Source organism: Lathyrus oleraceus, chromosome 3 (assembly GCF_024323335.1).
Source record: "Lathyrus oleraceus cultivar Zhongwan6 chromosome 3, CAAS_Psat_ZW6_1.0, whole genome shotgun sequence".
Lineage (NCBI taxonomy): Eukaryota > Viridiplantae > Streptophyta > Magnoliopsida > Fabales > Fabaceae > Lathyrus > Lathyrus oleraceus.
In genome coordinates this window covers 324995007-325011652 of record NC_066581.1, presented here as the reverse complement: position 1 = coordinate 325011652, position 16646 = coordinate 324995007, and the positions used below count along the sequence as shown (strand labels likewise).

Sequence of the window (16646 nt, the reverse complement as noted above, 5' to 3'; positions counted from 1 at the left end):
CAATTTTTCTCTAAGCCTTCGCGTGTAGCAATTAACCCCTTGATCCTACTGATTCCTTGAGCGGTGATATTTTCTGAAGATCTGAGAAGAACTTCGCATTATCTGTAGCCTTCCATACAGTTACTAATAAGGTAGTGCTCGAGAGAAGAAACTACTTATTTTTAATGGAATTTGTCATCACCATTGACAATTCTTCAATCTTGCTAACAATCTGAAAAACTAAACAACATCTCCAAGAACGGTTAGTTTCAAGTACGTGTCTCCTTCAATCAATCTCAAAACTCTCATTATCAAGATCTGAACTCAATTAAAGTTGAAGATGTAAGAATTTCGTAGCAAGACTTTGAATACTCAAAATACATGAGATTGATTTTCACTAAAAATCACACTAAAAATATGTTTAGAATGATAGATGTTATATGAAGAATGATGACAAAAAGATTTTATATGTGCTTGAGATTAAGCACACAAAATGGTTGAAAAAGATAGTTAGATTTGAATCAAGAAAAATATGATTTGAATCAAATGAGCAAAATGAGGTGGAATAAAAGAAATAACAGTTTTTTGAAAAAGTTTTAAGCTATTCATGTCAGATAAAGTGTGATTCGAATCATGTGCACAATTTGATTCAGATCAAATGACACAGAACTGACAAGGAATTTTGAAAAATAAATTTGATTCGAATCATGTACAAATATTGATTCGAATCAAATCAAACAAAATAAAAAATGAATTTTAAAAAATGAAATTGATTCAAATCATGTACAAATATTGATTCGAATCAAATCAAACATAGAATATTCCCAGGAAAATGATCAGGATCAAGTGTAAATTTTGATCAAGATCGAATGTCTGAGTTTAAAATCTGTCCAATTTGATCATGATCAAAAATTCAGTGCAAAACTGAATTATTCGAATCAATCTTGTAAAATCTCAAAATTTCAAAATTTCAAAAGCATTTTGAGTTTTTACTTTTGAATCAAAGTTTAACCAAAACATAAAACGACATCATTCCACTAACATATGCTATTGATCAGAGAATATTTAGATCAAAATCAAATTAAATCAAACTCGATTCCGAGAAATGCAATCATGAATGAGACTCAATAAATTGAAATGAAAACAAAGATGAAAGCGATAAGACAAGCAACAAAATAACCAGATAGAAACTCCCCCTAAGTGAAGTAGGGACATGCAACTACAGGGTATCCATCGCAGATTAGAACTTAAGTACACTTCGAATAAAAACTTCTACAACTCTTACCTTTCGCTATGGGTGAATAATTCCCAGAGCTCATTCTTTTCTTCGATTCAATAAAGGATTTTACGGATTTAAGCTATATCGATAATAACTACGGAGGTTTATGTCCTAATTCAATTTAGGGTTCATATGTGAAAAGAAATGAGAAAATGAAGAAGGTGATGATAAGATCCCACGCATAGAAAAATAGACCATGTTTGTGGGAAATAAACGAAAAGGACGTATATAACACTGTTTGAAGAAATAAGGATCAAATTGGTCTTTTTAAAAGTTAAGGGATCAAAGTGGACCCTAATGTATAGATAAAAGGCGAAAGGTGGTATTTAGCCTCAAGTAAACTTATTTTCATCAGTATCATCAACCTATAAAAATAAACAACTGATTGACCTCAAGTCTATATCATTGTGTTTATGAGGAATTATTCGTTTTGTGTGTGAGAACTCGTAACGATTTTGTCCTGTGGAAAAAGGCACCTCATTAGATTGAGAAGTCCGAATGTTGAATATAAACTATTTTTGGCCACAATTCTCAAGCAATGTGTGACTATTTTGGCGTACCAAATTAGTTGACTTTGAGTTGAGGCTAAGGGACTAAAGAGTCAGAACTACGGGCATGTGAATCCCCTTCCTTTTAGCGTCAATGTTTTGATCAGTCTCAATTCCCCGTAATTATGTCTACGAGGCATTGTTTGCTTTGAGTGTGAAAATGTGTCAAAGGTTTATCCTTTGACATTGTGCCTTATTGAGATGAGAAGAATGAGTGTTGTATATAAATTACTCTTAGTCTTGATATCCAACCAAAATTAAACTATTTTTGTGTATCATAACAAAATGAAAAATTAGGAATATCATCTTGTATAAATATACAAGTTACTATACAATGAGTTATAATCAATATGAAAACAATAAAGAAATTTTAGGGAGCATTTAGAAAATCTATGGATTTTTTTTGGCTAAATATATGAAACTAAAATGTTTTAAAAAACAATGGTTTAATTGTTGTTTTGGTCCTCATATTTTTTTTTTCCGGTTTTGGTCTATCTATTTTAAAATCTGAAATTTTAGTCCCTTTATTTTGTTTCTTTTAAGGATTTTAGTCCCTCTATAAATTTGAGAGTAACTTTTAATGCCATGACACTCACTTTGCTGATGTGTCACATGCCGACTCACCAATGAAAGTGTTCCAAATCATTTTATTTATTTTAATGTATTTTAAAAATATATAATTTATTTTTATTTCAGAATAATAAATTAACCATTTAATTTTTATTATATAATTCATTTAAATTAACACACTAACCTTCTTCCATTTTCTTCATCTAAGTTAACTCTTTCAATTCTCCATTCTTTCTGCAAATGAAGAACAAAACATTACAGCCTGCTACTACCGTTATTTTACATTCTCTTTAATGAAGAAACCACTTTCTTCCAACGTCATCACATATGGAGAAAGAGGGATCAAAATATTAATAACAGAAGGCTAATTCAATTGATATATGGTACTTAAGTTAAATGAGTGTAATCTATTAATCAAAAGATTAATATCTAACGAAAATATTTATTTATTATTATATGTCACATAATTTATTTATAATTATATATCAAAATAAAGAATTTGTTGATATTTATAATTTACCATTTAAAGAAAATGCTTAAAAATCAATTTAAAAAATAGAAGGGTTTAATACATGAAGATGAATAAAATGGTGGAGTCATAAAAAATTTCAAAATGTCAATTTTACACACGTTTAACCACTGTGAAATTACAGTTTTATCCCGCTAAAAAAACCCTGCACGTGTCTTTGTTTTTCTCGTATATAAACGAAACTCAACGCTAGAGTCTCGCATTTGAATGCGATTCCAGAAACATCTTCAATCTTCCCTAACATCACAATCCACCGATCAATCCTTCTATTCCATCAAGGTTTGCAATTTACATCATTTTGAATTTTTTTCCTCATTTATTAGCTCTGATTTTCGTTATCGAAAAACCCTTGATTTTTATTGTCCTGTTCAATATTTTTGCCCTGAAAAAACGTAGGACGAGATAATTAGAGGTGAATAATTCTAGGGCTTGTGGACTATTTCGTGAAAATTTTGAAACTTTGACATGAAAATTTAAGGGTTTTTACTTTGTTTATTTTATGTTTGAATGTTATGCAGTTTGAAGCTGAGGAAAAAACATGGCTGGCGGCAATTTTATGCATAGAGTTATCTCTTATTTCGTGAATGAAGTGGTTGTCAATGGTCTTGCCAACAGGTGCTTTTTATTTTTTTTAATTTCGAAATTTTAGTTTTTGATTTATGCATATGATTTTTGAGGTTGTAGGGTTCTTTCTCTGATTTGAACATTGTTAGGTGAAGATTGGTATTATTTTCTTTGATAAGTTTCTTGTGTTGAGGACGCAAGGCAGGAAACCTTAAGTTAATCATATCTCATTAATTTTGAAGTTTTGAAAACATTTTTTAAGTAGGGGAAAATCTAGGCATTAACATTTTTATGTTTATGCATTTTCTTATTTTTGCATTTCGCCATTATTGCAACTAATATAATTGATTGTTATTTAACCATGTGGATTTTATTGTAAGGAGCTTAGGCAATATATAGAGGAGTGAAACAACTAAATGTAGAGGAAGACCTAAAAAACTATAAGAGAAACTATTAAAAAAATATTTTGAGATTAACGAGTTGGACAGAAATATGATCTTTGATCAGTCTTGTCGATGGTGGATGGCGGTTGTCGATGGTGGATGGTGGTCCATGGCAGAGAGCCAAAATCCCGCCGTACCAGTCGCTTTGCATCGCTGTTATAGCAGATTATGGCGGAAAAACCCGCAATATCGGCCGATATTTACCATTGCGGCAAGCCCAAAAACTGCCTTGTATATCCGCCGTAGCAGCCATGGCACCACTATTTGATAACACTGTCTTTGATAGAACATTATGGTGTAATTTGATCCATGTAGCCGATCCCACATTATGGTGTAATTTGATCCATGTAGCCGATCCCACATTATGGCGTAATTTTATCCATGTAGTCGATCCCAAATTATGGCGTAATTTGATCCATGTAGCCGATCCCATATTATGGCGTAGTTTGATCCATGTAGCCGATCCCACGTAGTGGGATAAAGCTATGTAAATTGTTGTTGTTGTTTTTGTTGTATAGGGTTTGATGCCAAACCTTTCTTCCTCACACCTTTCACATAAAGAAAATAAACATGTTCATTTGGTCCCCTGTCGAATCAACCCCCAACAACTCCTCGCACCTCTTGCTTCTAGCTGAGTCTGGTGATTTTCCACACTCCCTCTACTGACTAGCATCCTCTGCTGATATGCTCACTCAATTTCTGTTAACATATGTCTGCTGATCTTCCATGTTCTGGCTTTTGATTAAGCCTCTCTTGGACGCTTTGTTCATTCTTTCCCTATGCTGTAGCAGTCAATCTTGGGTAGTGGCGGCATTTCAGCCACAAAACTTAGTGGGATGGCTGCTATATATTTTATTTATATATTTATATGTTACTTATAGTCATATTTAATAATAAGAAGTTAATATGTCTTGAGATAAATAGACTAGTTGGTAGGAACAAAAGTCAAGGAAAGAAATAAGTTTAACCCTATGAGGCTTAAAGCAAATAAACATTCAAGAAAGGGCACCTACAAAAGAATAGACGTGAGAAGACAAAAAAGGGCAACAAGGAATAGAATATCATCTTATATGCAACTGAGGAAGGAGGGTCGGAGTAGTTGGGTGCAAAACAAGGAGTATGATTGGTGCTGCCAGCAGACTGCAGAGGCAGAAGGGTTTGGCAAAGACTCACATCTTAACCTATGGATCATCGAGATTAGAGAGTTGAGACATGCAAACAGTGATCCATGCAAACAACCCTGACAAAGACATGCTTTTGATTCTTAATAGGCATAAACTCAAATCTGTAAGAGCATAGACAATAAATCAGTTCTTTCCATTTTTTTAAAAGATCAAATTAGTAGTTTTGGCTTAAACTCGGATGATAACAACAACAACTAAACCTTATCCCACTAGGTGGTGTAGGCTTTATGGATCAAACAGTACAAACTTCCTATTAAGAATCGGATAGGATTTTCTCTAAATGCCTCTGGTGGATTGTTTATAGTTTCTTTTCGTTTCCCTCTATCTTTAGCTATTGGGTTATCTTCCATTTGATCAACCCTCTTTACCTGTGTTTCTATTGTTATTGTAATTGCATGTCCAAACCACCTAAGGTGGTACTTTACATGTTTTTTCTACAATAAGAGCTACCCTAAGTGTCCGTTTGTTTCAACATTGAAAAGTATGTAGCTGTGGATTTAGTGTGAAGCTAAGATATGTAGCTTTTCAAAATTGCATCAAAATTGTAGCTGGGATGCTGTATTAGCGATTGAAATGCATAACCAAACATGCTATTAGTTCACGTTATTAATGGCTATTTGTTGTTTGACAACATTAAAGGTTGGACCAAAGGTACCGAAAACATGAGATGCATGCTCTCCAATTTTTATCTCTGAGTTAGGATTTATGTATCTTTGCTAAACTTGCATTCCATATATACTCCCACATAAGAAAGAGTCATGTGTTTTAAGGCTTGTGTCCAATTCTCTGATTTCTCTTCTTGCTACACTTCTGAAAGTTATAAATAAGCTTCGGACTCTGATTAGTATACTCAATACTTGACTGTTGTATTTGAAATATTTAAAGTGCTCTTGAATCATGTTATAATAGTTATAATGAAACAAACAATATATTAAGTATAAAAACATATATTGTCTTGTAATTTAAATTGGAAGTAATTATTGTTCATATTGCTTATTATATTAATTAAAAACAATTCAATATTCCAAAAGCTTTGTCTGTAATCACACTGTATATCAACCAATATCCAGCAGACTGTTTTTTCTGGTGTGATGAGGGATCTTTTCCAGCTTTCCAAAACTATGGAGGGATTGTTTCATTTTTCTCAACTTCCTTTTACATGGGACAAACATGATTTTGTTAAAGAAGACATGTTAAGTCTTAATATGCCTAAATTATGTTTGTCTCCAACCTTCTTTTTTACTAGAAACGGTAACTTTTACATATGATTAAAAAATTAAACCAAGTTTTACATCAAGTTTGATTTTATAGCAAATACATTCAGACAAAAATCGTTTTGCTTCAAACTCAACTTTTAGTCTTTAACGAAATCAAGTTAATTTAGAATCATATTTGACAAATATTTATCCAAACAAACAGAAAATCAAGCAATCTGGATTGGTTTAGAATTTTGTTTGACTAGTGAAACCTATTGTTTATACTAATGGCATTTAAGGTGTTCGTGGGCCAGGTTTTCTTGCTTCTGTATCATCTAAGTAGTGAAGAGAAGTTCATTTTATGTGGTTACTGCATAATTCTTATTTGCTTTCTAGTTTCTACCAGTTTCTCATGTTAACGTTTCACTGTGGTTTTGCAGTCCTGCATTTCAGAGGTTTGCAGTGAGGACATCAAAGAATATCGAAGATATTTCCAAAAAAGGTAGCAGTAGCAAAACGATTTGCTTATATTGATCATGTGAACAAGTCAGTTTGACGCATGTGTTATTGTTGCAGCTATTCAGACGCGACAAGAACTTGTTGAGCAGCTTAAGGACCTTCCCCAAAAAATGGATTCTTTCAAGAACCGGTGATTCTGTCATTCTTGCTGCGTTGGTGAAGGGTAATAATGCCTGGAGATTCTACATACCAAAGTTGCTGGTGGAAAGTATGTAAATTTGTTTTGGCAGTTTATTTTTTTGTTTTGTTTCACATGGTATGTAATGGCTTCTTCCAGCTTGTTTACTGAACCAAAAACAAGATTAGGATACTAATTAAAGCCTATGATGCTGTGTTACAGCATGTCATTCCATTTATATTTGAAACTATTGAAGGTTGTTTGCACATTGATATAGAAACGTAAACAGTGACATTTGTGAAGTTTAATAACTATAGATTAACAATGTAGAACACATGTTTGAAGAAATAATATGATGTGATAAGAAAGGCGAACTGTGAGTGAATGTTTGTGTAAAATTTTCAAGTATGTTGTGACTAATTTTGTGGTGATTGTGTTGTTTGGTCTAGTGGTCCTGAAATATACAAGAATGTTGGAGTTGGTTGTTTGATTGGATATAAGACACCAAAGGTGTTTTGCATTTCAAGAAAATAAAACAACACAACCAAAAAAATCTCAATAATAATAAGTACAAGAATCACACAAGCTTGAAAACATCAGAGAAAAGAAACCTGACTCCAATCCCTAAACCTAAACAAAACTGGACACTGGCGGTTCACATCATTTGAAAAAAAAAAAACAAATTCTCCAAGCCACCATAACACCTCTTTGAGTTTGAAATCGAAAACCTTGAAGCCTATATCGGTTCAGGCAGAGATTAAAAAATTTGCTAACCAATCATAAAAAAAGTGTAAGTATTATGAAGTCTTATTAAGATATCACAAATAGTGTAACAGTAACAAGAAGTCTTATTAAGATATCACTCCCAAAAAGATAATCTACCAATTTCTCCGTATTCATTATCATATCCGATAAAGTAGAATTCGTGGATTTCTAAATAGATAAGACCATAGAGTGCCAAATCAAGTCAAATCAACTCTAATAACTATAAAAAAAAATTTATGAAAATTATCGATTTCCATTCAATTCACATAAAGATCCCATTCCATCTGTTTCACAATGAATGACTTATTTAAAATAAATAGGTGTTCCAAAATAAATGATTCATTTCAATTTTCAATGTATCATTTTCAATTCTATCATAAAATTAATATTACTTTAATCGTTCACAATATATGATTAGTAAGATATATCTTATTTTAATAAAAATATCATTCTCTTATTCATTTATTTTATTTTTTTTAATCTATGTGAAATGGTTAATTGAGCCACTGTGAGACGGAGGGTGTATATCACAAGCTAGTTGTTATTTCATAGACAACAAAAATATGGGAGGTGGACTCCAGAAAATCATGGAAAAACACAAAATAGATTTCACATAGGCCCACTAACACAGAAATTTCTAAGAGAATATTATTCCCTTCGTTCCACAATGAGTGACTCAGTTGACCATTTCACACTGATTAAGAAAAATGAATAAATAAATAAGAGAGAATGATATGTTTTAGTAAAATACACCTTATCATATATTCGAAATGATGCGTTGAAAATTTAAATAGATCATTCATTTTGAGACACCTATTTATTCCAAATTAATCACTCATTGGGAGACAGATGGAGTATCACTTTAGAAGAAACTAAATATTCTATTCAATAATTAGAGTTCATTTGTTTAGCCATTAGCTTGAAGTATGGAATCAAGGATACCTATGCTGATTTCACTCAGTAAGCATCACGCGCACCCATGCGCGCACACACCCACACACACACACCCCAACACGCACGCGCGCGCACACACACACACAGAGAGAGAGAGAGAGAGAGAGAGAGAGAGAGAGAGAGAGAGAGAGAGAGAGAGAGAGAGAGAGAGAGAGAGAGAGAGAGAGAGAGAGAGAGAGAGAGAGAGAGAGAGAGAGAGAGTACTTTGAATAATTCAATGAAGGTTATTTATTAACTCATGCTTCTAAACAAAGTCATTTTCTCCACTTGAAATCTCAAACTTAGACTTCAAAGATATGGAAGAGTTTAAGAAAACCTCACGAAGAGGTTGACCTCGTCTAAGTCTTATCTCGTATAAATGTGAGAAAGTCATTATCCACATTCCTATACATGTTTTTCACAAACCAGTTAATAGTGGTATCAAGATACGAGCCTAAGAAGGGATTCCTTCCATATGATATAAGTATATCTAAAACCTTTAGACATTTCCCCTACAAGGGAGACGATAACTTGAGACCTATATCTAGTGGAAAAGACATTTCTCCATAAACTAGTGGCAGTTAAGATCAATCTCCACTGATATTTACTTAGTAAGGTCAAATTTACTAGGTGGATATCACAAACACCTAACCTTCATTTTTAAGTTTGCGGACATAAGACCACATAACTCAATACATTTTGAGATATTTAATACCACAACAAAGAAACATCTTCTAAAGCCTCACTTATCTTCTTCCTAACCTTGATCAACATTTTCATGAACGACATGTAAAAAGATATGGATTAAATTAAGAACCAAGTTAACGAAGACCACTCTCCCACCCATTCTAACAAACTTATGACTCCACAAAATAAGTCATCTGAAAATAAGATTGGTCAAAGGCTTCAAAGTAGATTTAGAATAAATATTTGCTTCCATCGGTAAGTCCAAATACTTAAAAGGAATATACTCGTGATTTTAGTGCATAAAACCTTCGGTCAATATCATAAAGCATGGGTTCACATTCATCCGGTAGGCTAATTTTTGTAAAGTTAACATGGAGACTCGAGGTTAGCGCAAAGACCGGAGAATAGTTTTACGAGAGAGGATCGATCATGAAACTGGTATAAAATATGCGGGAAACAAGTAGAGAACATGTGAGGCCTCACAAGGCATGAAGCATGTGATTTCAATCACTGGTTTATCTCTCATCGTCACATGTGATCGGACGATGATCCATACGATGTATCCTGAATCCATTTTTTAAAAAAATATACAAAATATCTCAAATATGCACAAATTAAGAGATAAATAAAATAAAAAAATCTTGGAATTTGTGCGGTAAATTTAATACAAATTCATAATTAATTATTCTATTATTTTTTTCAATAAAACTTTTTTATTTGTGGATTTCTTAATTTGTGCCCCAAGAGCATAAGTTAGCATTACCCTTAATATGGTAATTATTTTCTGAAAAATATAAATTTGACCATGAATTGTTTGGTTGGGAGCTTTAAGTTGAAACCCTTGATCGACCTTAAACCTTAACGTCTTCAAATTACAATCACAAAACAAAACCCTCGTACTTGTTTTGAATTTCTAAGGTTTTGCAAAACATTCATACAAGAGTTTCATCAAACATATGGCGTCCCTCATATCCACCAAAACCAACCACTTTCGTTACGCTTCTCGTTATCTCTTATCTCACCTCCTTCGCAATCCCGCACCCACCTCCTCCCTTCTTTCACCATCACCACTCTCTCATCACCTTTCAACGCAACCTCGCCAGGTTCACTTCTCTTTTTACCCGCAATCTGATTATAAAAATCCCTGCTTTGGTTTTAATTTCTTTGTTTTCTCCTTTGATTTCAATTGGGTTTGTTTCAATTTTCATAACATGTCACTTTCTGTTCAAATTTTAGGTTGGGAATCAAGGTTATCGTAATGGGTCATTTATGCTGTATCAGAGACTTTTATCCGGTACTGCTAATCAAGATAAACCACCAGCTGATAGTAATAGTTCATCAAACGATGATTCTGGTAAAGGAAAAGAGTCTGGTGGAGAACAGGAACAGAAAAGTGATGCTGGAAAATCCATCCGTGGATCGGTATGTGTGTAAAACTATTGTAGCAATGTACTAATGTAGTGTTCTTTATTTAGCTTTTTGTTTCAATGTGAACTTTATGAGACGGGGTTCAAATTATACTAATAATGAGTGTATTTTTTTTGTTGGAATCGTGTGTTGCAGCCGGTTTCGTGGTTGAGCTTAGTTTTTCTGGTTTTAACTGGAGCTGGATTGGTATATTACTATGATAGGGAAAAGAAACGACATATAGAAGGTAGATTACTATGGTGAGTTAGTTGAGTACTTTGTGAATATGCACGTGGAGATCGTCTAAGAGCGGTGTCTTTGTTAATAGTATTCTCTTTGTTTGTTGAATCATTGTTGGGATTGGAGTAGATCAAATAACACTTACACTACTTAATAGCTTTTTGTAGTATACGAAGTTAACGAGCCTGAGAGTTGAACTATTATCTACATGATCGTGCATATATCCCAACATCTTTGTTTCTTAGTGGTAACATGACAACAAATTAGATGAAGCGGCGTCGTTTCTTGTTGCATTTGAATTAGCGTTCTGAAGTTTCTTGGAGATTTTCTTCATTTATTGATTTAACTTTTATTTCTGTAGGAATACATAATGCTTCAGAGGAAGTTAAGCAGGGACCTTCTGCGGGCAAAGCTGCGATCGGAGGTCCATTTGAGCTCACCAACCACCACGGAAAACGTGTAACTGAAAAAGACTTCCTGGGTAGATGGACATTGATGTATTTTGGATTTACTCACTGCCCAGATATCTGTCCCGAGGAACTACAGAAGTTAGCAGCTGCAGTAGATAAAATAAGTAAGTGTTTGTAGGTGACATGTGCTGTATCCCAAACCGAGTTTCACATTAAAATATAAGCTCTATTTCTCATTATGTCGCTCTCGCTCAATGAACTCGTGAAATTAAAATATAGTCATGATAGTTTCATCTTGTAAAATCATTCAAATGGTAACCACGTCCATGTCTCTTTTGGTTCGTTGCAGAGGAGAAATCTGGAATTCAAACTGTGCCGGTTTTTATATCTGTTGATCCTGAGAGGGATACTGTTGAACAAGTGGCTGAATACGTCAAAGGTGATTATGTCATTACTTCTTGAATTAAACTTATTATATCTCATGTTAGGCATTTGTTGCTGAATTATAATTGGAACATTTTTTATTTTTCAGAATTTCATCCAAAGTTGATTGGACTAACTGGTAGCACAGATGAGATAAAAAGTGTTGCTCGTGCATATCGCGTTTATTACATGAAGACAGCGGAGGAGGACTCGGATTATCTTGTTGATCACTCCATAGTCATGTATGCCATTTTATTTCTACTCATATATGATAGTATAATCTATTTCGCTCCTATAAAGCAAATCTCTCTCTTTTTATGTTCTTATGCATGCACTTGATTTACAAACTACAAAAATCGTTAGAATTTCAGCCATTGATTTTCTCACTTTCGAGGAACTAAATCCATTGATTTCGATTCTTTTTTATTACATGCTTTCTTGTCTAGCATATGGAAAATTCTATGTGCTGTTGTATTTGCGGGATTATATAGCTCTTACATAGGATGATTTTGATTCTTGTTGAATAATGAACACATTTTTCTGATAACATGTCAATTCTTTTCAGATACTTGATGGCACCCGACATGGGATTCGTAAAGTTTTTCGGCAAGAACAACGATGTTGACTCACTTACTGATGGAGTTATTAAGGAGATAAAGCAATATAAGAAGAAGTAACATGCACCCTTTTACCCTTTTGCTATTGGTAGCAATTTTTCTTCATTGTTTGAAAGAAATTGTCATTGAGTTTAGGCTTAAGCTAGAAAACTACACAAGTAAGTCTAAATATAATTTGAAGGCTGGTTCCTTTTTAGGTGATGTTGGAGATTTTTGACAGTTTTAAAAGGGCAACTTAATTGGTGTCATTGTTTCAATGGTTATTGTACTTAGAAAAAATATTATGGAAATCTTGAGATGCAACTAGACTTCAACTACAATGTTCTTTAAATATTTTACTTGATCTTATATGGTATTATGAATGAATGTTGCACTTGCTATTGAATCATTGGTCATCTATATAAATATATGTAATTTGGTTGGCCTAGTTACTAATTTGAGACAATCTAATGGTCTTTTTGCTTAGGAACAAATTCATGGTGGAGGAGGTGGCAATTTTTCTGTAAAATTCCCCCAAATTAATTGACATAGTTGATCAACTTTTGTAAGCTACAAAAGTTGTATAAATAAAAAAGAGAAAATAATAAAGAAACCTTATTATGCGTTGGTATATTCACTTTTACTATAAATGTAATATATTGGGAATGATGCTTTAGGACTTGTATTATTGTCTCTATAATTAATTAAAACACCTTATAATATAGTATCTCTTCTATCTGTTTTCTATTATAAGTCATTTTGAAAAAATATTTTGTACCTCAATATAAGTCGTTTTATAATATCAATGAATTATTAATGTTATGTTTCCTATTATACCCTTAAATATTTATTATCTTATCTCCTTTCAATTATGTAAATTTGTCCTTCCAATATCATTAATGAAGGATAGTTTTATAAAATCTTTCCTAATTTCTCTTTTTTATACCGCAATTATTATATTTCTTGATACGTTTATAGAAAAATAAAAAATGACTTATAATAAAAAACAGAGGATGTAATATTATCTCAGTCTCATAAAACATTGTCATATTTGAACAATTCACGGTTCTTAAGAAAATGATTGGATGTGTTGGTTTTAATGATAAATTAATATCATTTATTAGAATATCCCTATTAATTATAGTTAAAAAAGTGGTTGGATAAAATGAAAGTTAATAAATAGGGATATGATAGTGGAAAAATAATAATAAATGCGACATTAATATTATAAAAGGATAATTATTTTGAGACAGAGAAAAAATGCAAATGAGACACTTTTTATGAGACAGAGGAAGCACAATATAACTTAAGTTAGGAGTTTATTATCTAGTAAGAAAGAGAATTAAGTTTTAGAGTTATCCTATTAGTAATATAATTAATAGAGTTAACCTATTAGTAATATAATCAATTTGGATTTGTTTTGAGTAGTGAGAACAAGCATAAAATTGGATTTTTAAATAACTTGCAAGGAAATAATGGTAATCTCTCTTATTCTTCCAACTCTTATGGACAATTTATTCCTCTTTGGAGAAGGCAAATCACACGCGAAGAATGGAGGAAGTGTCTCCTTGAGGTGCATGCAAGAGAAATACTCATCATCAAGATCAATTCAAGAAGCAACCGAGAATTCTTTCTTATCCTCGTCTCACCCTTGAAAAACTTTCACCATCATAAAAGTTAAGGAGCAATCATCACAATCTTGAAAGATTTAACCTTTGATCACATTGAGGTGGATTTTCTAGGCTTTGATCTTAGTTAGGTTTTGATCATAGTTACTCTAGGCATTAATAATAGACTTGCATCTTATATAATTAAGAATTATGATGAATTGTATGATCAAGTTAGCCTCTTTAAAGTTCTAGGTTAATCTTAGGTTAGTAGACAACGCGATGGTTGGAAGTTAATCTTAGGTTAGTTGACAACGGGGTGGTTGGAAGTTATGTTTTTATGTACTCACAGAAATTACAAACATTTGACAATTCTTTGTGGATAAGGGTTGTCACAGGCTTTAAAGTTGTTAGAGTATTGAGAGTTAGCTCACATGAGGTGAGAATCAACTGTATATGTGTATTTCTTTGTGTTATTCGTTAGTTTCTTTTAGTGTTGTGGTGTTGATGTATTTATAGCCCTTCTGGATCTCCACTGAGGGAACAGAGTCTCCATAGAATATAACAACTTCTATATAAGTGGGTGGTTGATTCCCTAAAATCCAAAGGTGTAGTTAAATCTCACGATTTCCCATGTATAATTGTTGACTCGGTATATGTTTCATACACGATTGCGTGTTATGGACAGAGAAATGGGAATATGGGGTGATACATTTAGAAAAGAGGCGATCGAACCAAACGAAAGACGCTCAAACTAATAAAAGGGTGACTCGGGAAGAGCAAAAGATTAGGTGTATACCATTCACCCTGCATCCAAGGTCTCTTTCAATCATACCATTACATAGTCCTTCAAGCATGAGAATTCGTAGAGACCGAAGTGTTTTAACCCCTAACTCATCTTTTGACCTTCCTTAAGAGCATCATCGGACATTTATTCATGACATCTGGTCTCGAAGTTGAAGACGATCTCTTTGGGTGAGAATTTGGCCGAAAAGTCTCTTGAAGAGACTTTAGTTGAGTTCCTCAGGAGAGACTTTAGTTGGGTCCCTCGTGAGAGACTTTAATTTAGTCCCTCATGCGAGATTTTAGTTGATTCCTTCAGACGAGACTTTATTTAAGTCCCTCATAGGATGATTTCCTCAAGCATTTCTTCGAAAGAGCTCAATTTTTTGTATTCAGTATGTTATTCGTACTACCACCATTTGTAGCACACTTTGTACCCCCACTTTTTAAGGACTTTTCTTTAAAGGCTATGTTTGTGCCTTTGGCAATTTGTTTATGACATTCTTAGTATGACATCCTTTCTATTACTCATAGTATTTTCATCGAGTGAGTAGCCTATCGAGGCGCAAGGATTCTTCTACGATGGTCCAACAATCTAACCACCTCATGGGGTGACAAAGATCTTCATGTGGGAGTCTAACAATATAATTACTACGTAGGACGACAATAATCTTTTTGTGGAAGTCCAACAATATAATTACCCCATGGGCCAAAAGGATCTTCCTATGAAAGTCCCACAATATAATTACCCCGTAGGATGACAAAGATCTTCATGTGGAATTCCGAAAATATCATTACCCCGTATGGAGACAAAGATCTTCCTATGGAAGTCCAGAAATATAATTACCTCGTAGGATAGCAAGGATCTTCCTGTGGAAATTCAGCAATATAATTACCCTGTAGAGCGGCAAGGATCTTCCTATGGAATTCTAACAATATAATTATCTTGTACTACGACAAGGATCTTCCTGGAGAATTCCAAAAATATAATTATCTTGTAGGGCAGAAATGATCTTTCTATGGAAGTCCAGCAATATAATGAAGGAGAATAGCGATCTAAAACGTAGCATAAATTAAAATGTTCTCCTTTAGTGATCCTTACGAATGTGCATGATCAATGATAGAAATCGTTACCTCTTGTGGCGATTGAAACCTTTGATACAGATCTAAGGAGTGATCATGAGCGTTAAATAGTGACAACGCCTCTACTCAGTCCACACGAATGGATTCCTTCAGTCTCAGTGCTAGCTGCTACGAATGAAGGTTTTGAGTGAGTGAGAGAGAGAGAGAAACGAAATTTCATCTAATCAAATGCTTCTGCACAAGGGTTCTATTTATAGAACCAATTGTGTGGACTCCAATCTAAAAATCCCACTTAAGTGTATGTGGCTCATATCTTATGATATACCAAAATCACTTAAGCGTGTGGCACCTTACAATATTTCGTATTCTACTTAAGTGCACCGTACCTTACGATGTTCTACAATTCACTTAAGTGCATTGTACCTTACGATGTTCCTTATTTAAGCTATCTCTCATCAATCCGTCCTTTTGTGTGTAACCTTATAGGTTTTCGCGATATTGACAATTATATTAAATCACATATTTAACATAATAAATAGTGAGTGGTATCTAGCAACACATCACTGCTACCCAAGACACGAAAATGTCATGTGATCTGACAAATCCTTTTGTGATAATACTTATGTGTATAATTACCCTTTTGCCCTTATGTCTATATTGAACACAAGGTATACACCGTGTCATCCTTGTCTAGTTCAATATTGGGCCCTTAGACATTCATCCTGTTACACAGGATGGGAAAATTCCATCTAGGTCACTCATGTCCCTCAACATGCTTTGTGG

At 33.4% G+C, this 16646-nt stretch overlaps 2 protein-coding genes across 2 annotated transcripts; both read left to right on the top strand.

Annotated features, from left to right (window-relative positions):
* Positions 1–3026: 3026 nt before the first annotated feature.
* On the top strand, positions 3027–7195 carry LOC127127438 (uncharacterized). The gene is made up of 4 exons (XM_051056625.1): positions 3027–3184; positions 3424–3520; positions 6733–6794; positions 6869–7195. The coding sequence occupies exons 2-4, from the start codon at positions 3444–3446 to the stop codon at positions 6943–6945; spliced, it is 216 nt and encodes a 71-aa protein (XP_050912582.1). The 5' UTR covers positions 3027–3184; positions 3424–3443; the 3' UTR covers positions 6946–7195.
* A 2917-nt stretch (positions 7196–10112) lies between these two features.
* Positions 10113–12796, top strand: LOC127127437 (protein SCO1 homolog 1, mitochondrial). The gene is made up of 7 exons (XM_051056624.1): positions 10113–10417; positions 10551–10736; positions 10878–10968; positions 11323–11535; positions 11721–11810; positions 11904–12036; positions 12360–12796. The coding sequence occupies exons 1-7, from the start codon at positions 10271–10273 to the stop codon at positions 12469–12471; spliced, it is 972 nt and encodes a 323-aa protein (XP_050912581.1). The 5' UTR covers positions 10113–10270; the 3' UTR covers positions 12472–12796.
* The last annotated feature ends 3850 nt before the right edge of the window (positions 12797–16646 follow it).